Below are 27,900 nucleotides of genomic sequence, written 5' to 3' on the forward strand. Positions count from 1 at the left end.
CAACACTCAATAACACTGCCCAACTATTCACACTCTAAGACTCTACTCAACCATTCAACACTCAACAACTCTACCCAACTATCTATCCTCCAACTCTATCCAGACGTTTAACACTCTAAGATTCTACCGAACCATCAAACACTCAACAACTCTATCTAACCATTCAAAACTCAACAACTCTACCCATCCATCCAACACTCAACAACACTACCAAATTATTCAACACTCTAAGACCCTACCAAACAATTCAACACTTAACAACTCTATCCAACCATTCAACTCTCAACAACTCGATCCAACCATTTATCACTCTAAGACTCTACCCAACCATCCAACTCTAAACAACTCTAACCAACCATTCAATACTCAAAGACTCTACCCAACAATTCAACACTCAACAACTCTATCAAACCACCAAACGCTCAACAAATCTATCCAACCAATCAACACTCAACAACTCTATCCAACCATTCAACACTTTAAGACTCTACCCAACAATTCAACACTTAACAACTCTATTCAACCATTCAACTCTCAACAGCTCGATTCAATCATTTATCACTCTAAGACTCTACCCAACCATCCAACACTAAACAACTTTAACCAACCATTCAACACTCTAAGACTTTACCCAACAATTCAACACTCAACAACTCTACCCAACTATTCAACACTCAACAATTCTACCCAATCATTCCAAATTTAACAATTCTACCCAACCATTCCAAATTTAACAATTCTACCCAACCATTCAACACTCCACAACTCTACCCAACCATTTCAAAAACTCAACAATTCTATCCAACCATTCAACACTCAAAAACTCGATCCAACCATTTAACACTCAAAGACTCTACCCAACCATCCAACTCAACAACTCTACCAAATCATTTTAACTCAACAGCTCTACCCAAAAAATTCAACACTTAACAACTCAATCAAACCATCCAACACTTAAGAACTCGATCCAACCATTTAACACTCTAAGACTGTATCCCACCATCCAACACTCAACAACTCAATCCAACCATTCAAAACTCAACAACTCTACCCAACCATCCAACACTCAACAACACTGCCCAACTATTCACACTCTAAGACTCTACTCAACCATTCAACACTCAACAACTCTACCCAACTATCTATCCTCCAACTCTATCCAGACGTTTAACACTCTAAGATTCTACCGAACCATCAAACACTCAACAACTCTATCTAACCATTCAAAACTCAACAACTCTACCCATCCATCCAACACTCAACAACACTACCAAATTATTCAACACTCTAAGACCCTACCAAACAATTCAACACTTAACAACTCTATCCAACCATTCAACTCTCAACAACTCGATCCAACCATTTATCACTCTAAGACTCTACCCAACCATCAAACTCTAAACAACTCTGACCAACCATTCAATACTCAAAGACTCTACCCAACAATTCAACACTCAACAACTCTATTCAACCACCAAACACTCAACAAATCTATCCAACCAATCAACACTCAACAACTCTATCCAACCATTCAACACCTCTAACCAACCATTCAACACTCTAAGACTCTACCCAACAATTCAACACTTAACAAGTCTACCCAACCATTCAACTCCCAACAACTCGATCCAACCATTTATCACTCTAAGACTCTACCCAACCATCCAACTCTAAACAACTCTAACCAACCATTCAATACTCAAAGACTCTACCCAACAAGTCAACACTCAACAACTCTATCAAACCACCAAACACTCAACAAATCTATCCAACCAATCAACACTCAACAACTCTATCCAACCATTCAACACCTATAACCAACCATTCAACACTCTAAGACTCTACCCAACAATTCAACACTTAACAACTCTATTCAACCATTCAACTCTCAACAGCTCGATTCAATCATTTATCACTCTAAGACTCTACCCAACCATCCAACACTAAACAACTTTAACCAACCATTCAACACTCTAAGACTTTACCCAACAATTCAACACTCAACAACTCTACCCGACTATTCAACACTCAACAATTCTACCCAATCATTCCAAATTTAACAATTCTACCCAACCATTCCAAATTTAACAATTCTACCCAACCATTCAACACTCCACAACTCTACCCAACCATTTAAAACTCAACAATTCTATCCAACCATTCAACATTCAAAAACTCGATCCAACCATTTAACACTCAAAGACTCTACCCAACCATCCAACTCAACAACTCTACCAAATCATTTTAACTCAACAGCTCTACCCAAAAAATTCAACACTTAACAACTCAATCAAACCATCCAACACTTAAGAACTCGATCCAACCATTTAACACTCTAAGACTGTATCCCACCATCCAACACTCAACAACTCAATCCAACCATTCAAAACTCAACAACTCTACCCAACCATCCAACACTCAACAACACTGGCCAACTATTCACACTCTAAGACTCTACTCAACCATTCAACACTCAACAACTCTACCCAACTATCTATCCTCCAACTCTATCCAGACGTTTAACACTCTAAGATTCTACCGAACCATCCAACACTCAACAACTCTACCTAACCATTCAACACTCAACATTTCTACTCAACCATCCAACACATAGCAACTCTATCCAACCATTCAACACTCAACAACTCGATCCAACCATTTAACACTCTCACACTCTACCCAACTATCCAACAATCAACAAATTAATCCAACCATTCAACACTTTAAGACTCTTCCCAACAATTCAACACTTAACAACTTTATCCAACCATTCAACACTCAACAACTCGATCCAACCATTTAACGCCATAACACCGTACCCAACCATCCAACACTCAAGAACTCTTCCCAACCATTCAACACTCAACAACTCTATTCAACCACTCAACACTCCACAACTCTATCCAACAATTCAACACTCAACAACTCTATCCAACCATTCAAAACTCAACAACTCTATCCAACCATTCAAAACTCAACAACTTTATCCAACCATTAAACACTCAACAACTCTATCCAACCATTCAAAACTCAACAACTTTACCATACCATTCAACACTCAACAACTCTGCCCAACCATTCAACACTCAACAAGTCTATCCAACCATTCAACACCTCTACCAAACCATTCAACACTCAACAACTCTATCCAACCATTCAACACCTCTACCAAACCATTCAACACTCAACAACTCTATCCAACCATCCATCAATCAACAACACTACTTGAACATTCAACAACTCTACCCAACCATCCAACACTCAACAACTCTATCCAACCATCCAACACTCAACAACTTTCTCCAACCATTTTAAACTCTAAGACTCTACCCAAACATCAAACACTCAACAATTCTATCTAACCATTCAAAACTCAACAACTCTACCCATCCATCCAACACTCAACAACACTACCAAATTATTCAACACTCTAAGACTCTACCCAACAATTCAACACTTAACAACTCTATCCAACCATTCAACCCTCAACAACTCGATCCAACCATTTATCACTATAAGACTCTACCCAACCATCCAACTCTAACCAACCATTCAATACTCAAAGACTTTACCCAACAATTCAACACTCAACAACTCTATTCAACCTCCAAACACTCAACAAATCTATCCAACCAATCAACACTCAACAACTCTATCCAACCATTCAACACCTCTAAACAACTATTCAACACTCTAAGACTCTACCCAACAATTCAACACTTAACAACTCTATCCAACCATTCAACTCTCAACAACTCGATCCAACCATTTATCACTCTAAGACTCTACCCAACCATCCAACTCTAAACAACTCTAACCAACCATTCAATACTCAAAGACTCTACCCAACAATTCAACATTCAACAACTCTATCCAACCACCAAACACTCAACAAATCTATCCAACCAATCAACACTCAACAACTCTATCCAACCATTCAACACCTCTAACCAACCATTCAACACTCTAAGACTCTACTGAACAATTCAACACTTAACAACTCTTTCCAACCATTCAACTCTCAACAACTCGATTCAACCATTTAACACTCTAAGACTCTACCCAACCATCCAACACTAAACAACTCTAACCAACCATTCAACACTCTAAGACTCTACCCAACAATTCAACACTCAACAACTCTACCCAACCATTCAACACTTAACAACTCTATCCAACCATTCAACTCTCAATAACTGGACCCAACCATTTATCACTCTAAGACTCTACCCAACCATTCAACACTCAACAACTCTACCCAACTATTCAACACTCAATAACTGGATCCAACCATTTATCACTATAAGACTCTACCCAACCATTCAACACTCAACAACTCTACCCAACTATTCAACACTCAACAACTCTATCCAACCATTCAACACTCAACAGCTCTACCCACCATTCAACAACTCTACCCAACCATTCCAATATTTTATTTAATGCAGATTTTTAATTAGCACTACCATGACAAAATGACAACAGAATTTCTTCCAAAAATCAGCATTACCACTGCTATCTCAAATAGAATGGTAATTTCTGCTACCAAATCAAAACCAACTCATTTCCAGTGAGGACATCATGTCTAGCAGCTCCAGGGACTCAAGGGATACACGTTTTAAAGACATTATATATATTTTTTAAATCTGTTTCCAGTGTTTTTTAACCAAATTTATTAACAAGATTTGACAATGTCCATTGGCAGAACAAGGGGGTTACAGGGATTTGAACCACCTATTTTTGACAATCAATCCTTTTGGATGAGCACAAATGGCTGGATCTGACCCTATTGTCAACTGTTGATTTAAGATAATAGAGTTGGAGTTAGCTGTGTTGCGCTTGCAATGCACAAATATGTTTACCCAACCTTAACATTTTTTTTCTGTTCTGAGCCAGGAGCCTGTAAACCAGTGGTTGTCATTGGCTATAAGTATTAGTTTTGGTCATTGCTGAAGGCTGCAGTTCTTATTGACACATCCTTGTCCTTTGGTCTTTGTTCACAGGACTGTTGTCCCATTGACAATCATACCATGTCTTATCTTTATATCCTCATATACATGTATTCTTTATTATTTCAAAATAAAACTGCATCATTGGTTTGGTTTCAATATACCAAAGAATTACTATATTCTTCAGTGTCATTTCAACCAGTTCAAAGAATAGGTAAAACTGTAGATAGTCTTTTGTGTCTGTTTAAAGGAGTTGACAAACCAATTCTTTCTTCTAAGAACTGTTGTACTAAATACTTTTACGAAGTCTACAAGTTAATCTAATTTGTAAGAACTTAAAATGACAACAGAACTAAATCACTGATCTTTGAGAAATTAAAAAAAGATTTTATTGATAAACCTCTAAGTATCTTCACAAATTATATTTAAAAGCAATCACTGCATTTAAAACCTTGAGTATAACAATAACTGACTAGGTGGACAAATAAATAAGTAATATAAAACAACAGTATCACAGTGTTACTTAATACCGGTAATAATAGTGGCTCCTAAGTACTAAGAGTCTGAAACTCTCACCTGACAAGAATACTGTGGATTCATTATTATTCGTTGGATACCAATTTTCGTGGATATCGTGGGTACAGGTGAACCACAAAATTATATGTACAACGAATAACAAGTTTTCTATAGGCTTGTCTGCAGATTTTGGCCAAACCATGAAATCAAATATCCATAAACATGCAAGTTTTCCTCCATCCACGAAAATTGACACCCACAAAAATAAATTGATCCACAGTATGTCATTTTGATTTTTATATTCACCTTTATTGCAATCAAAATTTTTGTCACCAGAAGCAAATTATTTAATTTCAAATATAAATTTTAGCACATCAAAGTGAAATCAAGACCAGTCAATATTTTTTTTCTTCCTTTCTAAACCTGAATCCTCCATTCAATGACCCTCCATTATGCAGTTATCACAATAACCAATGATCGTTATTTCCTTGTTTTTAAATTTTAAAATATTGGAGAAAAAAAAAACAGTTCAGAAAAATCTTCATAAATGGGCAAGAACTACAATAAATGTATTAAATTGATAGTTTCAGTAATGTGATTTGTACATTTTCCATGAAGGTCACATTTTTGTTTCCCGACAATATATCCCAAAATGTCAAAACTTTCAAAAAATAAACATTAATCATCAGCAGATTTTAGAAAAGTTAACGAAGACTGACGCCATCCATATGACCAAGTGAGAAAAAAATAAAATTGATATTTTCGTCAAATTAACAAACTTTCTGTCTGATATACACATAATGTAATGTCATTTATAATACAGAAAATTTAACTCTCATTTAAGGAATGTTAAAATAATTTACAACTAAAAGGTACATGTAAATGTATATTTACATTAAAATTTTACTTTTTGACTTTTTGCTTACATAAACAAGCAAAAGTCAAGTTTAAGAATTAGATTTCATACTAAAATTAAGGGCAAAAACAATATGCTAGTCACTTTAAAAACGAAATATTGCATAAAATTTGTAAACTGTGCATTTAAAATAAACATAACTCTTAAAATCATTGCAAGAATGCAAATTAATGTCACTGAACTAAAGAGGTATTTGTATACATATAATACTGAAGGTGACATGTAAATGTACTTGACAATTAATTTTTAGTAAATACATGTGGTTGTACTGAGTAAAGCACCTTTCAAAATTGGAATTCATGTTTTGTGCATCTTGCACTATATTTTTTGTTGTTCAAACAAACCATATATATGACAAAGAACAAGTTCATGAAACAGGGGATCATGTAAATTAAAAATCAATTTAAGTTTAAAAAAACTAAGGATGTACAACACCTTTTTTTATATCAAGATTTTACTCACACAAAAAATCAAGCAGCAAAGCAAAAATGTCTAATCTCACATCAAAAAATTAAGAGGTATGAATTTTTTTTTACTTCATACTATCTCAAGCAGTAAGTGCAAAAGTGAAACTGAATAAGCCTTTTTTAAATGGTAATTTTATAAAAAAAATCTTCAAAATAATATTTTAAATTTTTAATAGACCAATTTTATAAAAGGAGAAAAGCAACAGTAAAAATGTCAAGTCTACTTTAAAAGTTTGTTTTTAAAATAAATAAGTAATTAAATTCTTCTTAAAAGTGCATTCAAAAATGTAAATTTGACACAGTGTACATATACCTTAAAATAATGACAATTCAATATGCAATGGGAGATAACCCAAGCTAAAAATAAGTTAAAATTGTAATAGTTGTACATTGTGCAGTCTTTAAAGAATGTATAAAAAAAACATTGCGACAAAGTTAATTATATAATATAGAACAGCTAACTGTACGACTTAATGAGAATAGCATAACAAGATAGCTCCAGCAAAATAAATTGGAAAAAAACTATTTGTAAAATTTTCTGAGGTAGTTATTAAAGCAAACCTAATTCCAGCTTTATGAAGGCTTTTAATGATTCATTTTCTATTGTGTCAATTTCTTTTAACGCTCTTTTCGATCCATCAGAATAGTATTGTTTCAATTCTTCTGCATACTGTATCCACACACAATTGGCACATCCACTCATACAGCAATCCACCGGAGGTTCTGGTGGTCTCCCCTTCCCCGGTATAACATCAGTGCTGCAGGTTTTATCACTGTTTACATTATCTCCTAATACAGTTTTTAAACTTGGTTCTATATCTTTATCATCATCACTTATTTTCTGGTTAGAACTTTTAGGTTGAGTATTGGGTTGAGAACTGCAATGTCTCACTGTTTTACATAACTGACATCCATTCCTTATATTATAAACTATATGGTTTATATCACAACATAAAAGTCTTTTTCTTAAAATCTGTGTTAAGACTGAATGGATGTTTTTTGACAAACTGTACATACTCATTTTTCAATCAACCTTCTTCTCATTGTGGGTGTCATAATAAAACAGGTGCACGTGTAATGTTTTCTTTATCCCAATACAGGTCTCTAAAATATAATAATGAAATATAGTCAACACGGCCAAGAGATACATATCATATATGTATGAGTTTGAAAACATTATGCAAATAAATCTTTTTTATAAATAATATTTGAATATCTGAAAATTTAATGAGATTTTCTAAGAATTATTTCTTTTCAAAGTTCTGAACTATAATTGTATACTAGAAGAAAGTATTTTAAAACCTTTCCAGTGTTCTATGGTTGATTATCCCTTTATTACTAGGCATGTATCCTTTATAAAGTAACATTAATAAAAAAAAAAACCTAAGCAATAGTCTTTTCTTGTCATTGATTATAAAAAGTTATACTAACTTTATCTAATAACAAAATGGCAGCCAAAAATACATCAGATCAATCTTTGTACATGTAACTGTTTCTTGTAAAAATTATATGTCTATGGTTAATTATATAAAGATTTGAGACTTCAAGATGCCATTATTTCTCACCTGTAAGATTTTGATTTATCTTGAATTGTATTTGCTTATATAAATAAGTAGTATTGAAATCATGTCCTATATATTAAAATAAGAGCCGACATGGATTGAATGAATTTGTTGGGGGAAAAAAAAATTCATACCTCTTAAAATAAGAGCCGACATAGATTGAATGAATTTGAAGGGGGAAAAAATCAATAAAATATGTCCTAATTAATGAAAAATAACATTCATCATGAAATAAGTTTGAAAAGAAAATTAAACCAGCAGGAATGAAAAGAGAAGAAGTTACAATGTAGCTAGGTAATAGAATTCAAAGATGGAAAAGTCCTTACTAGAAAGATATAAAAATTTGAGATCAACTTATGAAGCAGTATGCACTGTCATGATTGAAGGGACTTATGGGGGTATATAACATTATTTAATATTTTTAGAGGACATTTCAAAATATACACAACAGACAGATGACGGAAGGACCTCAATAAAGTATGCCAAAAGATGGCAAAAGCTCACATGACCTTTAGACCAGGTGAGCTAACCAGGATTCATGACAACTCACCCCTATGCCAAATAGCCCCATTACCTACCAACTTGCCACAATCTGGTTTACGAACTTGCCAGTTTTATGATTAAATTACTTCACAATCGCAGCTTGATAAGCCGCAGAAGTCCAACCCTGAACAGTTGGGGTAAAATGGACACATGATATTCACACTTGATACAGGTCGGAATTTGGATTGTAATTAAATATTTGACACAGAATAGATTTCTGACACAGAATAAATGTAGTTGCAATACACTATACTGTTAAATAATAACACACCCACCAATTTTTTTTTTTTTAATTTCTGAAATCTGAAATGACTACAATTGTCCCCCCCCCCCCCTAAATATTTTCACCTCTCCCTTTTCCCTTATTCCAAAAATAAAATCTTTCACTCAAGATATGGTCAGTTTTTCATTTAAAATTACTAATGGAGTTTGCAATCAAATGTTAACCAGATGCTCCACAGTGCACAGCTTTATATGACCGCAGAGGTCGAACCCTGAACGGTTGGGGCTGGTATGGACACAGCATTCAAACTGGATACAGCTCTGAATTTGGATTGTGATTAAATAGTTGACACAGCATAGGTTTCTGACACAGAATGAATGTGGTCTAATGAACTTAAAATGTTTTTTTTTGCTTTTGAGCAATTCACTATGCTGTTGAATATTAATCCTTTGATATTTGAAGAAATTTTCTTTTTCATTTCTGAAATCTGAAATAAGAAAAATTGAACCCCACCAATTTTTTTTCACCTCCCCCTTTCCCTTATTCCAAAAATGATCTCAATTCAAATTTCTAATGGAGTTTTCAACAATAACTACTCATTTAAATACATCATCAAATATAAAATGTCGTACAGTCATGATTTAAGTTGATTTGACTACTATTCTGGACAAAGAAAGATAACTCCAATGCAACATTTAAAATTGGCAAATTTCCAATGAAGTTCATTAAACTAAAGTTTTTGGCAAATTTCCAATATACATAATTTAAGAGCAGTTTAGGTGAGCTATTAAAATGAGTTTCAATTGCCAACCTTACACTGCTTTTAAATTATGTTTTGTACTTAACATGCTTAAGTAATTGTTCATTAACCTGGAAACCCTTTTCCCCCCCTTTTTAGCACCTTATTCCTTAACGGTTTGAGCCATAACTCCCAAAGACAATTCTTACCATCCCTTTGTGGTATTCCATATCCAAAATCTAAATACATGGTTAGATTCATCATATCAAAGAACCCCAAGAATTCAATTTTTCATGAAATCTAATAAAGTTCAATTTTGGACCCTTAAGACCTCAATATGTACCAATTTGATAACCGGTTCTATATATTAACAAGAGTGCACACGCTGAAATGTCTCGCCTTCTTTACTAATCATTGATGTTATGTTGATAGACCTAAATATAAAGCTTTATTACAACTGTCACATAAACTCAACATTAACCAAGAAAACAAAACATTGATCAAGAAACCATGAAAATGAGGTCAAGGTCAGATGAACCATGCCAGGCAGACATGTACAGCTAACAATTTTTCAATACAACAAATACAGTTGACTTATTGCTTATAAATTAAGAAAAACAGACCAACACACAAACACTTAACACTTAGCAATGGACCGGGAAAATGAGGTCAAGGTCAAATAAAATGTGCGTAACAGACATATAGATCATAAAATATTTCCATACACCAAATATAGTTGACCTAATGCATAAAGTATTAGAAAAATAGACCAAAACTCAAAAACTTAACTTTGACCACTGAACCATGAAAATGAGGTCAAGGTCAGATGAGACCTGTCAGCTAGACATGTACACCTTACAATCATTCCATACATCAAATACAGTAGACCTATTGCATATAGTATAAGAATAAACAGCTGCGCCATGAGCGCATGATACGCCCGACGTCTTATGTGGAAGTCTTATGCAATAATCATAAATAGTTTATGAGAAAGTTTTAAGCAATAACCATATATTGTTTTAGAGACACGGCAGGACATGTGAAACCCCCCACCCTGTTTTTTTTTACAAAAACTAAATATTACCAAAATAAAATTTTGAATCAAAACCAAAAAGTATACAGATCTTTAGATTAATATATCAAAGAAGTGTGTTAAGTTTTAAGCAATAATCATAACTTATTTTTGAGATACGGCGCGACATGTAAAAAAACCTCCCCTATTTTACAAAATACTCAATAACTCAAAAATAAAATTTTGAATAATCACCAAAAAGTATACAGATCTTTAGATTAATAGAACAAAGAAGTGTGTAAAGTTTTAAGCAATAATCATAAATCGTTTTTGAGATACGGCACAACATGTAAAAAAAAACCTCCCCCTTTTTTACAAAATACTAATAACTCAAAAATGAAATTTTGAATCATCACCAAAAAGTATACAAATATTGAGATTAAAATAACAAAGACATGTGTAAAGTTTTAAGCAATAATCATAAATAGTTTTTGAGATATGGCGCGACATGTAAAAAAAACCTCCCCCTTTTTTACAAAATACTCAATAACTCAAAAATGAAATTTTGAATCATCACCAAAAAGTATACAGATATTGAGATTAATATAACTAAGAAGTGTTTAAAGTTTTAAGTCATAATCAAGAATCGTTTATGAGATGCAGTGTGACATGTGAAAAAAACACACCCCTGTTTTAGTTATAAAGTGCCGTAACTCAAAAAGTTTAAATCTTATTTTCACCAAAAAGTATACAGATCATTTGACCATCATAAGAAACAACTATATTAAGTTTCATGAAATTTGGATAAGTCGTTCTCAAGTTACGGTGCGACATGTTTACGCCGGACAGACGGACACCGGACATTTGTATACCATAAAAACAGACCAAAACACAAAAAAACTTAACTATAACCACTGAACCATAAAAATGAGGTCAAGGTCAGATGACACCTGCCAGTTGGACATGTACACCTTACAGTCCTTCCATACACTGAATATACTAGACCTATTGCTTATAGTATCTGAGATATGGACTTGACCACCAAAACTTAACCTTGTTCACTGATCCATGAAATGAGGTCGAGGTCAAGTGAAAACTGTCTGACGGGCATGAGGACCTTGCAAGGTCGGCACATACCAAATATAGTTATCCAATTACTTATAATAAGAGAGAATTTAACATTACAAAAAATCTTAAGTTTTTTTCAAATAGTCACTGAACCATGAAAATGAGGTCAAGGACATTGGACATGTGACTGACGGAAAGTTCGTAACATGAGGCATCTATATACAAAATATGAAGCATCCATGTCTTCTACCTTTTAAAATAGAAAGCTTTTAAGAAGTTAGCTAACGCTATTTTTGTTAAAATCGAATCAAGTAAAAGAAGATCTTTTGTGTTATTTTTTTTTTATATCTAAATTACATATATGATTTTCTTTCATTTCAACTATTTAGGTTTGCTCAATGTTAGTATTCAATTAAATTAATTTGAAACTTGATTATGATCACAGATATTATGAAATACATACGAATGACAATTCAATCAACTTCAAAAATTGTTTCAATGTTACCGGAACTGTTGAAAACGTCATCAATTTATGTGCAAGAGGAAACTGACAGGGGAGATAACAAAAAACAACAAACAAGCATGGGTAAAACTAATCATCAAAATGGTCCTATGACTAAACCACAGAAAAGTAAAAAGCACAGGAAGATTAAATTTGTAGACCCATTTTACAATGGTGAAAGAAAGCAAATGTTAGTTATTTTTTATTTTATTTCCTATCAATATCCACCATAAAGCCATAAATCTGAAAGCTAATGACCAATATTTTTGTCCATAATTATGATAGCATATGCAATACTATCAGATTATTACATGGCATTTTTCATATCGCATGTATTATCAGCCCTAGGTTCAATATCAGCCCAAGAGCCGCATGGCTCGAGGGCTGATATTGACCGAGGGCTGATTATACGTTGCGATATGAAAAATTGACATGTTATGATCTTTTTATCATATGCTTCAACAATGGAGAAAAATAACAGATTCATATATTGATCCTTTTACGTGGTTCCCAAATAGAAATTCAAAGAGTGAAAAAAGTTCACGGACGTCGGACCGTAAATTTAGTACGTACAACTACAATCGATATGAAATCTTTCTATCATATGCCTCAACAGAGAAGAAACATATTTTATATGGACGAATCGACAAAAATATGCATAATGAACACTCTTTGGAAAAGTCAACTTTTTTAAAGTAACTTTCAAAATTATGTTTGAAAATTTAAAAAATGCATTTATTTTTATAATTTGTTTGTTAGTTTTTTTTTTGTTTTTTAAAATTATTTTACACAATATACTTTCCAGTATCCAAATAATTGTTTTGTAAACTACTTTGTAATGTTTTTCATAGAAAACGTAGCATTAAGGTGTATTTTCCGGAATTTGCCGAGTATCACCGGAATACCATGGGATAACGTTATGGAAAGGCATGTGATAACAATCGAAGCATGTGATAAACTTTTCATATCAGCCCGCTAAGCACCAATTCGAAAAAAATATGGAATTTACGTTAATTTAATGCTATTATCATACAGTAAAAATCATATGTTATTTAGTCTAAGTATATGATAAATACATGTATCATATGATACTTATATTATACAGGCACCTGTTTTATAAATATTATTTCAATGGGAAGGTCGACTAACAATGTACTATCTTACATTATCCTATTAAACATTAAAGGTAGACATTCCTATACACCTTATCACAATTTGTCCGCCACTACTGATCATCAAAAAGGTTTCCATATAATTTTGACATCAATACAAAATATCTGACGCCACAATAAAAAAGTCATTGTTGTATGACCTCAATAGTTCGAGCGGGACAGATTCTGGGGTTAATTATATTATATATATTTGCTAAAATTACAATTTTACAGTATCATTTAGTCATTGAGGTACCGTATTAAATATTCAATTGCTTACCTTTTATGTGTTTGTAAGTGCAAAGTGTTTCCAAAAATTTCCCTTAGAAATATGAAATAAGTGACAATTCCATCCGACATGTCCGAGACAGACACAAATTTTGTGGTTGTATATTGGTATCACTTTATCGTCGTCATCATCTGCGTCATATGAAAACAGATGAATTCCAGAAATAACTTTAGTATACATGTAGGTACAACTGTAGATCTATGAAATTTAAACACAAGGTTTGGATTGATTTTGGAGGTTATGACTCCAACTATTTAGTAATTAGGATCCAAAAAGGGGCCCACATAGGCATTTTTGTAGATTCCAGACAATAACTTGTACATGTAAGTGTATGGATCTTTCTGAAATTGTACCACAAGGTTCCATATCACAAAGGGAAGGCTGGGATTGAGTTTGGGGGTAATTGCCCTAAATATTCAGGAAAGGGGCCAAAACAAGCATGTTTATGGATCTCTTTGAAATTGTAATGGAAGATACCATACCACAAAGGGAAGGCTGGGATTGAATTTTGGGGGTAATTGTTTAGGGGCAAAAAACAAACATTTTTCTAGTTTACAGATAATAACTTGTGTTAAAGTGTATGGATCTCTCTGTAATTGTACTGCAAGGTACAATACCATAAAGGGAAAGCTTGGATTGAGTTTGGGGTTATACTATATTAGGGGGTAAAAAAAAAATGGGGGGGGGATTTTTTTTCTCCACAAAGGGGCCAAAAAAATGCATTTTTGCAAGGTACCACACCACAACATGGGATTTTGGGTACAGTTATGCAGCTGGGATTTCCAAAAACCCCTCAATCATAAATTGAATAATTGTGAAATCCCAACCTATATACATCTATTTCAGAGCGAAATCATAACCCATTCATATATTTATCATGACAATTTTAGTGACAAAGAGTTTGGGAAATTCAATGAAGATCGTTGCACAACAAACTGAAAAATTATAACTCATTGATTATATCACAATCGGTCAATTACTACTTATTGATATATTTTCTTGGTAAAATGCACCCTATTGATATATTTGACGTATCAAAAAAGGGACCCATTCCAGCGGCACATATATATAAACCATAATATGGGAAGTGCCATCCCCCCGTGAGCACGAAATCTTCAATTGCACAGTATTATGCAATAGCTCAGCAAGGCATTTTATTACTCTTTACTTTACAAATTTTTTGAAATTTATTAACTATTGACATTTACATATATCAAAAGTCCTTAAATAGTAAAAATATTTAAATTTTCTTCATTCAGGATAAGAAAAAGAAAACAACAATAAAACAAAAGCATTAAAAGAAACATTACAAATTGTTAAACACTGTGAATTGTCAATTCCACCTGCACATAGAATACTAATAGATTGAAGCCATTCTTTGACTTACATTGCACATATGTAAATTACGATTATCAATAATGAAATATATAGGTTGTCTTGTTTATGAATACACACTAGCTAAAGAGTTAAGGTTAGCGATGCTTCAGTTTAAAAGCTTATTTTACTTCTAATCCACTACTGCTGATATTAGAATTTAAGCCTTAATACATTGTACAATGTGTTAGAATGTAGAGAGTCTTATAACAACTACAGTTATGTTTTAGAATGTACATGTACAGTCAGTGGACAAAAGTTTTTAGTTGAGTGGGAACTCACTTTTGTCCACTGACTGTATGTCTCAGATTCATGTTAATTTTTATTTGCATTTCAGCCATCAAAAAACTCGTCAAGATGAGGCTCCCAAAAATGATGACACACAAGAAATTCCCAGAAAAGTGCAATATTTCATGGACAATAAAGAAAAGTTTAAACAAGGAAAAAAGCAAAAATTCAAGAAAAACAAAGCAAAAGGTATTGTTTTATTGTCTTTGATTATAACCATTAATCAATTGCTAAAAAATAAATCGACATTATTAATTATTGTGGTCAAATACATCACATATTCTCCAGTTAAAGTATTTTGATACGACCGCAAAATTTTTTTACGTTTGTATAATGGTATAATGTCGTCGGCATCATCTAAGTCGTTCGAAGACACATTTGGTGTCCGGATAATAACTTTAGTTGAAGTGCATCGATTTCTATGAAATTTACATGAAGGTTCAATACCACAAAGGGAAGGTGAGGGATGATGGTTCCAACCGTTTTGGAATTAGGGGCCCAAAAGGGGCAGAAAACAAGCATTTTTCTACTTTCAGGCTATTATCTGGTGTATAAGTATTTCAATTGCTCTAAAATTGTACCACAATGTTTCATACCACAGGTAGAAGGTTTGGATTCATTTTGGGGGTTATGGTCCCAATAGTTTAGGAATCAGGGGCCATAAATAAGCATTTTTGTAGTTTTCAAACAATAACTTGTGCTTAAGTGTATGAATCTCTCAGAAATTGTGCCGCAGGTTTCCATACCATGAAGGGATGGTTAGTATTGACTTTGGGGGGTTATGACTCAAAATGTTTTGGAATAAGGGGCAAAAAAAAGGGAAAACTATGTTTTTCTGGTCAATGGACAATTAAGACAATTTAAAAGCAGTGTAAGGGAAGTAACTCAGAACATTTAACATACAATGTTAGGTATGTTCGGATTTACCTCCCTTACACTACTTGTAAATTATGTATAATAAAATGTCAAGTTTTGGACCAATTGCAAAAAAAAAGGGGATGGTAGTAGTTTTTTTTTTTCCAAATTTTTGAAAAAGTTTGACAAAGAAATCTTTAATTACACAATATTACGCAATAGATTTCTAAGATCTTGACATTTGTTTTATGTCAGAAACCCATATTATGTCAAAAATTTGATCACAATCCAAATTCAGAGCTGTAACAATCTTGAATGTTGGGTCAATACTTGCCCCAACGGTTCAGGATTTGACCTCTGCGGTCGTATAAAGCTGCGCCCTGTGGAGCACCTGGTTGAAAATGGAAATGTAAGTTTTCTTCCAGGCAGATGAGGAACAAAAGACTAACTACTGAAAAAATAACTAATTGATTGAAACTTTGCTTTGATAGGCTAGGCTCCCAGTATTGTGATATTATTGAAACTGGTTCCCATGCTTGTCCAGAATGAATAAAAGAAGAAGCAGTCAGAACTTTTCTTCGTCAAAATTATCTCCCCATTATGCCAGAACTTTAATTTTTATCATTATTAAAATGGAAGCCATTATAGGGATGACAATCTGTCAGTTTAGCTCTTGAAAGCCTAAAAAGAGAAAAATAATAGAATGTGAATCAAAATGATGTACCAAATATGTTTGCTTTATACATTTCAAGACAGAATAGTGAACTGAAACACATCAAAACAGAAAAAGGGGTTCTTCAATTTCTCTTTTGATTAAAATTGCTCATAGAAGCAAATTGTTGATTTAAACAGATCAATCTATTTTATTTCTGTGGATTTTTTTCTGCACAATTTATGCTTGTGCACAATAAAGATCAAGTTATGTGTATTCGTACTTACTACAAGTTACTGTTTTGTGTTGATTTGTCTAATAATCGAAAGTTTACAAATAATTCATTCTATACTTTAAAGGGGCCCTAGCTACGAGATATATAAAAAAACTAAAGTAAGATTTTTTTTTGTTCAATCAATAATGAAAGTGAAATAGTGAAATAATAATTCGCTTTTAGCAGCCAAAACGGTTCAATTTTGTCAAATTAAGCGAAGAAACATTGCTAATTACTCATTCACTTGCAAGTGAATTAGTCGACCTCATTAAATCCGTATTCACGTTAACTTCAATGTAACCCCTTGCTAGAGATTGACAACGCATGCATTGTACGTGTACTGGTTATTTAAAGAAAAAGAATGTCAACAATGAAAGTGAAACTACGGTAAATCATTTGATTACTGATTTGATCCATATAAAATCATTCTTATACGGTTAAAACAATGAGAAACATATATTTTTATACGAGAGCAAAATTAAAAAAAATTTTGGTCGTATATTGGTATCACGTTGGCGTCGTCATCTGCGTCGTCATCGTCCGAATACTTTTAGTTTTCGCACTCTAACTTTAGTAAAAGTGAATAGAAATCTATGAAATTTAAACACAAGGTTAATGATCACAAAAGGAAGGTTGGGATTGATTTTGGGAGTTTTGGTCCCAACCTTTTAGGAATTAAGGGCCAAAAAGGGCCCAAATAAGCATTTTCTTGGTTTTCGCACTATAACTTTGGTTTAAGTAAATAGAAATCTATGAAATTTTGACACAAGGTTTATGACCACAAAAGGAAGGTTGGGATTGATTTTTGGAGTTTTTGTTTAAGCAGTTTAGGAATTAAGGGCCAAAAAAAAAAAATAGCAAGAAATTTTCAATTGCACAGTATTCAGCAATAGCAAGAAATGTTCAATTGCACAGTATAGCGCAATAGCAAGAAATCTTCAATTGCACAGTATTGTGCAATAGCAAATATTTTCAATTGCACAGTATTGCGCGATAGCAAGAAATATCTAATTGCACAATATTGTGGAATAGCAAGAAATTTTCAATTGATTGGAGTTATCTTTCTTTGTCCAGAATAGTAGTTGAATCAACTTAAATCATTGTTCTATACAATAAACAATGTATATTCACTTTTACTACCAACTGATAAATTAAAACTATCTTTACCATTCAGTTATAACAAGCACCTTTTGTTACATTTTAATATTTTATGATATATTTAAATAAGTAGTTATTGTTTCAAACTCCATTAGAAATTTGAATTGAGATCAGTTTTGGAAAAAGGAAAAGGGGGATGTGAAAAAAAAGGGGGTGGGGGTTAAATTTTTCTCATTTCAGATTTCATAAATAAAAAGAAAATTTCTTCAAACATTTTTTTGAGAGGATTAATATTCAACAGCATAGTGAATTGCTCAAAGGCAAAAAAAATATTTTAAATTCATTAGACAACATTCATTCTGTGTCCAAAACCTATGCTGTGTCAACTATTTAATCACAATCTAAATTTAGAGCTGAATCCAGCTTGAATGTTGTGTCCATACTTGCCCCAACCGTTCAGGGTTTAACCTCTGCGGTCGTATAAAGCTGTGCCCTGCAGAGCATCTGGTTAATCTATAAAATAAGATCAAACTGACCCAAAAAAAAAATTGCAGGTGTTGGTTTAATCTATTCATATCTTCATTCATGTTTACATCGCTTATATGGTCATCTGAAATCAAATCGATAGTTAATTAAATGGCGTCTGGACTAAGATACACACGAAACGAACCTACATATTATCTACCCCATGCTCTGTAAACTGTTTATTTTAGACTTTTGGTAGTTTGGATAAATGTTTTACACTATTATAAATAAAATATGAGAATTTGAGTCAAATTGGTGACCACAAATTTAACAGCTAGTGCCCCTTTAAGTAAAAACAGGTATATAAGGCACATACAATCACTAAACTTAAAATTTAAAGTCAATAGAAAGGGATGCAAACAATTCAAATAAACTTATTTGGCCATTTTACTTTTCTCTTATAAAGAGTTCCATTTCTTTTGTTTATTTCAACTTGGTATCTGCCTGGAAGGCTACACAATGTACATGTGCATCTACAAGAATCTACAAAAAGTAAACAGCAACTCATCAACAATGAAAAATCAAAAGACATTTGGCGATCAGTGTTGTCTTCAACAATGAAAAATCAAAAGACATTTGGCGATCAGTGTTGCCTTCAACAATAGAAAAATCAAAAGACATTTGGAGATCAGTGTTGCCTTCAAAAATAGAAAAATCAAAAGACATTTGGCGATCTGACAGTGTTGCCTTCAATAATAGAAAAATCAAAAGACATTTGGAGATCAGTGTTGCCTTCAACAATAGAAAAAAATGTCAGGCTATTTACTCAGTTATATTATTAAGAGTGTTTAAGTTTTACAGAAACTATTAATGATCTCTAATGAACATTCTTAAGTAAACAAACAAAACATGTAAGATTCATGTATAATCTTATTCAACAAGACAATCACTTAAAATTTTGAGTTGGAACAGGCACACAAATAATATAGCATGGTTAAACTAGATTTTCATACTCAACTCTACCCGTTTTGAATCTTAATCAATAGATAAAACTATTGTACATAGTAAAACATACAATTAAGACCAGTTCAGGAAAAGTAGTTAAGGTATTTTTTGCACACTTTGTAAATGATTTAGTAAAAAAATGCTTGCAGTCGCTGAAGTAAGCTCAAAAGTTCTTAATCTTGATGTAGAAATGATTATTACACATTCCTATTAGGTGCTCTACATTGAGTAAGTTTCAGAAGATGTGCTGTTAGACACAAATCATCTAATTCATTCACAAATGCTTATATAATTTGCAAATAATCTTTCTTTTTTTTTATTGTAGATACCTTTCAAAAGCTGGTCCCAGGACAGACAAGACCTCTTGATGCACCTCCAGTTTTTATTCAGAAGAAAAAAGAAAAGGAAAGAGATTTTCTGAATCGTGTTGATAATGCCACACAAAAAGTTTTACTACAGTCTAAATTATCGGATCACTATGGGGTTAGTGCATGTTATGAATACTTGTACATATATTTTAACTTGAAGTCTTTAATTATATCTCAAAAAGTCCCAATTAAACATACATTATCTTATGTTTTAATCAGTATTTTGGTTGTTTCATTTTAGCTGTACTTTTACTTTTATATTTGTTTCGGTGTAACGGTATGTATATGCAAATAGACATTGAAATTGATTCTGAAAAAAATAAATATAATAACAAGATATGTATTTATTTTATAGTAATAATTATTTACCAAAATTCATAATTAAATAGATTGTTAAGCATAATTAGAATTCTGTTTATACTATTGAAAAATACTATTTGCTGAAGAAAAAAAAAATCATCACCTTGTTGATTGCCAAATTGATACAATGATAGACATGATACTTAAATTTAGACTAGGATTGACCTGATTTATACAGAACTGATTCAATTTCAGTTCTAGTCAAAAAATTTATAGATCATTTAAAATATTCTACTATTGATTAAGATTTTTAACCACGAAGAAAAATATCATTCTCTAAAATTCAACCTTGTGGTTGAAGAGGTGCATTTAAAAGCCCCTTTTGAACATTGTATAATATTAATAGATTAATATTTTTTGCAGCTGAACATTGAAGACATAGATCAAGGAGATTTAACGAAGAAGAAAAAGTCAATGAGCAAAAGTAGAAAAGAGTAAATATTAACTGTTCAAATGACGATTTTTACTTCTGACTAATAAAGGATGATTGTTTGATATGAAAATAAGGAGATGAGGTTTGACTCTCAATGAGACGACCATCTACTTAGGTTGTAAGCAATTGCAAGCAACCGTACAGCATTCAACAATGAAAAAAAATAGCACTAGCACCTGCAAACTGGAAAGAGATTAATATAAGTTGTAATAACTTGTTTCCCCAATCCACTTTAAATAAATATGTTTAAACTACGTACAAACTCAGAAAATATATAAGTGTTTACAGTGGTACATATTCTCAAACTCAAGATTTCTGTTGGTTTTTTTTTCTCAGATAAAAACAACTTTAGAAAACCGACTGTTTACAGTCCTGCATATTTATAGTTCTCAAAATACATCAGTTTTTAAACACACATGTAACTCTATCTCCAGAAAATGTCTTATTAAGATGGGATTACAACCACTACATCCAATGTGATATGTTTCCACTTGTGGTACATGTTCAAGATATTGTGGAAACCTCAGACAGTTCTGAAATTTGAAAAACTAGCAAAATTGCTATAGAGATATCAATCTTATGGAAAGTGATATGTAATAATGAATCCATTTTATGCTGATGTTATTAAGCTGTTTAAATGATAGTTATTTATTATAAACTTATTTACATATGATTTCAGGAAACTAAAACACAAGAAAGAGAAAATGAAACATAAGAAACATGAAAGAGATATAGATAACAAAGAAACAGAATTTTTAAAAGGTTTTGTATAAGATCCTTTAAGGCTTGGTTTCATATTGTTATTTGTCTAAACAATTGGAGTTAAAGATTTGAATATTGAAATAGGGAATGTGTCAAAGAGATTTTTATGGCATCATGTTGCCTTTTTTTTCATCAACACTCAGCATATGTTATCATATATTTTTAAAGTTATTCTGTGAAATGAATGGGTTAATTTAAGCTGTAAACTTGGGTACAATCACTCAAAGAAAGTACAGCTTAAAATTTTATACAATCATTCTGGATACTAACATGGCTGTCATTACTGTATATATAATAAAAGTGTACACACATTTTGATCATTATACCCCCGCTTTCAAAAAAGGGGGGGTATACTGTTTTACCTCTGTCTGTCCGTCCGTCCCATGAATATTTTTCGTCACATTTTTCTCAGGAACTACAATACAAGGATTTCTGAAATTTGGTTTCAAGGTTTATATAAGTCTGCTATACCGTGTGATGCGTTTTCAGATTCATCATTCGACAACTTTCTGTTTACCGAACACTTGTATGATTTTTCACATGATAGCCAAGTTGAAAATTTTTGTCAAAGTTTTCTCAGGAACTACAATACAAGGATTTCTGAAATTTGGTTTCAGGGTTTATATAAGTCAGCTGTACCGTGAGATGCGTTTTCAAATTCATCACTCAACAAATTCCTGTTAATAACTGAACACTTGTATGATTTTACATATGATAGCCAAGTTGAAAATTTTAGTCACATTTTACTCAGGAACTACAATACAAGGATTTCTGAAATTTGGTTTCAGGGTTTATATAAGTCAGCTATACTGTGTGATGCGTTTTCAGATTCATGGCTCAACATTTTCCTGTTTAACGAACACTTACATATTTTGACACTATTAAAATTATCCACTTGCGGCAGGGGTATCATCAGTGAGCAGTAGCTCGCACTTTCACTAGTTTTCTCTACATTAATTATATACACCTAACAGAACCTATCAAGCCTGTATTTCCATTCACTGTGTTACTTTTGATGCTTCTATCAAATTTTTTACCAAAGTACTGTTACTTAAATATAGTTTTATTTATCTATATTTCAAATATCTTTTATCTGTGTTCTTCTCATAAAAGCTTGAACGCCTCAAGTGTGGGAGGATATGGGTTTGCTTCACAGCCAGGGCAAACGAAAGACATGATGATTAGTATTTGCTGCATTTAGGTTTAAGAGCAAAGACTTGTTGGCCTTGAGTCAAAATATTGTGTAAGGCTAGCTGAGTAAAGTAAATTTTACATATGGAAGTTAACTATTGTTTTAAACCAGATATCTTTAAATTCATTACAAACTTTCTATTTTGTAGATGACATACAATTTGGTGAAGTAGTTTCTGCACCCCCAATATTGACATCTAAACCAAGAAAGGCAGTAAGAGATGAACAGTTTTCTAAGGTAATGTGAATTGAATATGTTTGTAAACATCCATGTTTCATGGATGAATGGTACGTAACTTGTATATTTCCCATTAGAAATTGACTCTTCTTGAAAAAAAAACAAAAAAACATCCAACATGTTAAAAGGGAGGTAATCCAATTTACATACTAATGATTTTAATTTTTTTCGGTGAAATCTATCCCATCACAATTTTCGCACTTATAAAAACATTGTTAAAATTTCTCAATTTAAAGTATTTTGATTTTGTTGCAAAGCAGGTGATTTATATCCTCCTGTGAACAGATTTTATTGATTTACGACACAAATTTTTATGGGGATTAAATCTATAAACTGTGTATTAATCAATATGGACCAATAGCAATGGAATATATAAGTTAAGATGAATATTCAAGTCTCTTTTCCTTGCCAAAAAATGGATGTACATGTAATGATTTTTATGCCCCTGTCATAGCGGAGGGGCATTAATTTTTACTTGTGTCCTTTTGTATGTACATCACAAAATTGGGTAACCTTCACTTACTTTAGTTTGCCTCTACCAAATATTATGAAACTTTTTGACTATACGTTTTACCACATCGTTTGAATTTTGGTAGTGTCACTTTTACCATTCTAGAGTTATGCCCCTTTTCAAATGTAAAAATTGCTGAAATATTTTTTTTGTTCTCTAGCTTTAGTTTGCCTCAACCAAATGTAATAAAACTTATCAACAATGCTTATTTCCACAAAACACAGATCAAGTTTGAATTTTGGTGGCATCACTTTTACCATTCTAGAGTCATGCCCCTTAAAGGGGCACTAGCTGTCAAATTCATGGTCACCGATTTGACTCAAATTCTCATATTTGATTTATAACAATGTAAAACATTTATCCAAACTATCAAAAGTCTAAAATAAACAGTTTACAGAGCATGGGGTAGATTATATATACCGGTAGGTTTGTTTCGTGTGTATTTTAGTCCAGACTCAATCTAACTATCGATTTGACCTCAGATGATCATATAAGAGATGTAAACATAAATAAAGATATGAAAAGATTAAACCAACAATTGCAATTGAATTTTTATAGGTCTGTTTGATCTTATTTTATAGATTAAAAATAGAATGTTTCTCATTGCTTTTAACCGTATAAGAATGATTTTATGTGCATTGAATTAGTAATCAAATGATTTACTGTCGTTTCACTTATATTGTTGACATTTTTTTTCTTTAAATAACCAGTACACATACAATGCATGCATTGTCAATCTCTAGCAAGGGGTTAAATTGAAGTTCACATGAATATGGATTTAAAGAGGTCAAGTCATTCACTTGCAAGTGAATAACTAATTATCAATGTTTCTTAGCGTAATTTGACAAAATTGAACCTTTTTGGCTTCAAAAAGCGAAATTGTTATTTTACTATTTCACTTTCATTATTGATTGAACAGAAAAAAATCAAACTTTAGATTTTTTATATATCTCGTAGCTAGTGGCCCTTTAACAATAGGAAAAATTGCTGAAATTTTTGTTTTTGGAAAGATTGGAACTTGTTTTAAATCTTTCCTTAGGCACTGGCCTCCCTAACAACGTGACAGATTAGCTACTATTACTAAATGTATTCACACTGAAATATAGTTCCCTATAGTTCTCATGTATGTGCACATAATATACATATAAACTGTAAAAAGTGGGTATATTTTTGGGGTAGTTCATTTAAAAATGTATGTCATTAAGGTGTGTTGATGGAAAGGCTTTTTTTAAACATTTTGATCTGGTTATTGAGTATTGATACAATACAAGATGATTGACAACTGTGATTGTCATCAATCATTCAGGGACAAGGAGGACCTTTAATTACAATTCCCCAACTGTCAATCAAATTGACCACATCACTTATCAACCTCAGTCTTACATAATTATACAAACCTTTCAATTATACATCCCAATACACCAATATCAATGAATATTTGATCTCCTAATTGATTACACAAATGTATATATTAGATGTTTGATATATAAGGATGATAGATTTATAACTTTTGATCTACATTACATAAAGTGATTCTGTAAATTATGCCTGAAAGATAAATGATTAATTCAGGATTAACAAGATCTTTTAAAAAAATGAAATGTAAATATGAATATAAATAAGGTATTCAAGTAAGGCCTATAATTTACTTGATAAATTTCCAATAATCATCTGCAATTTATAAACAATTTAGGTTAGTTCACTGATTTTTTTTATCAGTAAGTGGCTTGAAACAGTTTTAAAATCTTCAAACTTTTAATAATAACAAACCATTAGTTTATTCCACATCAATCATTATGTCTATTTTAGTCATTTGAATTTTTATAAGAAGTGAATATATATTTTTGCAATCAAGAAAAAAATACTCATTTCAATAAAATAAGTGTTTTAATTTGTTTACATTGAAAAAGTACATTTTCAATGCCCTGTGCTGAAAAATACTTTTTAAATTGATCAAAAGGCACTCTACAACTTTTAATCTTCAATGTCATATAACCTATGTTTCAACTTACAAAATGCTCCAAAACAACATTTTTAGATTAATTTTTTTTGACACTTTAAAGTTCTTAGCTGTTGGTCTAGATCTTATGTCTAACAAGGTTAGTTGGTAACATTTACTAGAAGAATTTTCAGCAATAGTGCTTTGTGTTAATGTTCTTTTGTCCCCATCATACCTTAATATGAAATTATTCAAACTACTCTTCCAATCTTTCAATGAGTGATTTCGATCTCTTTGATTGTTCTCTAACTTTAGTTGGGGTCAAACAAATGTTAAGACACTTATTCACAATGCTAATTACCACAAAACACAGATCAAGTTTGAATTTTAGTGGCATCACTTTTACTGTTCTAGAGGTATGCCCCGTTACAGATAGAAAAATTGCTGAATTTTTTATTTCAGTTCTCTTAACTTTAGTTTGCCTCAACTAAATGTTATGAAACTTATATACAATGTTTATTACTGCAAAACTCAAATCAAGTACAAATTTAGGTAGTGTCACTTTTAGTTTTACAGTTCTTGAGTTATGTCACTTTTTAACGTTATATGCAAGCAGGGGCATCATCTGTGTCGAATGAACACATTCCCCATTTATTTCACTATTATAAAAAAGCAATAATTTTTTATCAGATATATTATTATCAGTTTTTCAGTTGACAAACCTGTTTTCTCAAGATCATGTGAAGATTTTCCCTGTGTCTTTTGGAATAGCTTTTATTGAAATACATTTTAGTTAACAGTAAAAAAAAAGGACATTACGGTCACATGGTACTATGTTATAAATATGGTAACGGATCAATTTGTTCATGTTTTAAAATCAAATGTACCCTTATGAATGTATGTTAATTATTGCAAGTTTTCACATTTTAAAAAAGATAAATTTTGGATCAACTATCACTCTTACATCATTGATTTACTGTATCTTTAAATAGCATCGCACTAAGACCCTTAATAATACTGTTACAATATGGCACTGCATAAGGACATTGTACTATAGTGCTGCACATGCTGAAGAAAGATATTGAACTAAGGTGCTGAGTAAGGTTAAAATGTCAAGACTCAAGACCTACAATATTCATTGGATTATGAATAAAAAGTAATAGATATTGAGTCATTCTGTCTATGTCATGTGAGTTTATGTGAATTTTATGAACAACTCAAAACATTAGGGTCTGGATGGTGTTTACAGTTTAGAAAATAATAAGCACAAAGTGCAGAATGAAGGGCAGAAAAAAAATGCGGAGAGACAAATTGACAATAAAGTTAATAAAAGAGAATAATTGTGTTTAACATTGTAAAGAATAGAGAATAATAAGCAAAATATATAAAGGTCATAAAAAAAATGGTTTTAAAAATTAAAAATAAAGAAATGTAGAACCCCCTACAGACACTCATGAATTGCCTCTTCATTTAACAGCTATTTTACATTCTTTTGTTCTGTTATTCATCAGATAATAAATTTACAAAGAAGGATTTTCTGCTGGATTCATATTTTATATTAGACATCTGCATAATTTCACATGTGTCTCCAAATGAGGCATGAAGTGAGAGTGATCTGTTTTCCCTCCAGTATATCTGTAGGTTTGGTTAAAATCAACTAAGTGCTTAAAATACAATATAACTGATTGTTTTTTTACTTTGAAAACATTTCATATATTTTCTACATAAACTGCATGTATTGCCCATTAAATTTTAAGATTTTCTTAGTTTATGTTACAATATAAAAACAGCTGACAATTAATTATTGAAATTTAATTGTACATGACGAATTTACATTTTATTTTATTATTCTTTCAGCCTGGAAAAAGATCACTGCTTCTAAAAGAAATAATTTTGGCAAATTCTGCTTCTAGTCCAAATAGTAGCTTACGTTCAAGTAATAGAGAAATAGGACAAACTACGAAAAGGAAAAATCTTTCCATGGCTAAACAGCAAGTTATGGACGCTGAAAGACAGAAAGCTATTGATATGTATAGATTGATGAAAAATAAAACAGTAAAAGTCTCATAATTTATATATGTTATATTCTTGTTACTTCCAAATGTCCAAAACCATGTAAAGTATAGTCACAGCAGACCTGAAACAACCGA

The 27,900-nt window shown here is 31.9% G+C and overlaps 1 protein-coding gene and 1 long non-coding RNA gene across 2 annotated transcripts; one reads left to right on the forward strand and one right to left on the reverse strand.

Annotated features, from left to right (window-relative positions):
• Positions 1 to 5,315: 5,315 nt before the first annotated feature.
• Positions 5,316 to 12,547, reverse strand: LOC139489674 (uncharacterized). The gene is made up of 2 exons (XR_011656217.1): positions 12,459 to 12,547; positions 5,316 to 7,952 (listed from the first exon to the last, which is right to left on the reverse strand). It is a non-coding gene; the product is annotated as an uncharacterized lncRNA (long non-coding RNA).
• Positions 12,528 to 27,824, forward strand: LOC139489673 (coiled-coil domain-containing protein 137-like). The gene is made up of 7 exons (XM_071276330.1): positions 12,528 to 12,687; positions 15,649 to 15,788; positions 20,274 to 20,431; positions 21,040 to 21,110; positions 21,789 to 21,871; positions 23,212 to 23,300; positions 27,608 to 27,824. Exons 1-7 carry the CDS (start codon positions 12,578 to 12,580, stop codon positions 27,818 to 27,820), a joined length of 864 nt encoding a protein of 287 aa, XP_071132431.1. The 5' UTR covers positions 12,528 to 12,577; the 3' UTR covers positions 27,821 to 27,824.
• Positions 27,825 to 27,900: the final 76 nt, after the last annotated feature.

This window comes from Mytilus edulis, chromosome 9 (assembly GCF_963676685.1).
Source record: "Mytilus edulis chromosome 9, xbMytEdul2.2, whole genome shotgun sequence".
Lineage (NCBI taxonomy): Eukaryota > Metazoa > Mollusca > Bivalvia > Mytilida > Mytilidae > Mytilus > Mytilus edulis.

Excerpts from the sequence above, each read along its gene's own strand:
- LOC139489673 (XM_071276330.1), top strand. The coding sequence starts at position 12,578 with ATGGGTAAAACTAATCATCAAAATGGTCCTATGACTAAACCACAGAAA. Across the intron at positions 15,789-20,273 it reads CAAGAAAAACAAAGCAAAAG|ATACCTTTCAAAAGCTGGTC; the intron begins GTATTGTTTTAT and ends TTTTTATTGTAG. Across the intron at positions 23,301-27,607 it reads GAGATGAACAGTTTTCTAAG|CCTGGAAAAAGATCACTGCT; the intron begins GTAATGTGAATT and ends TTATTCTTTCAG.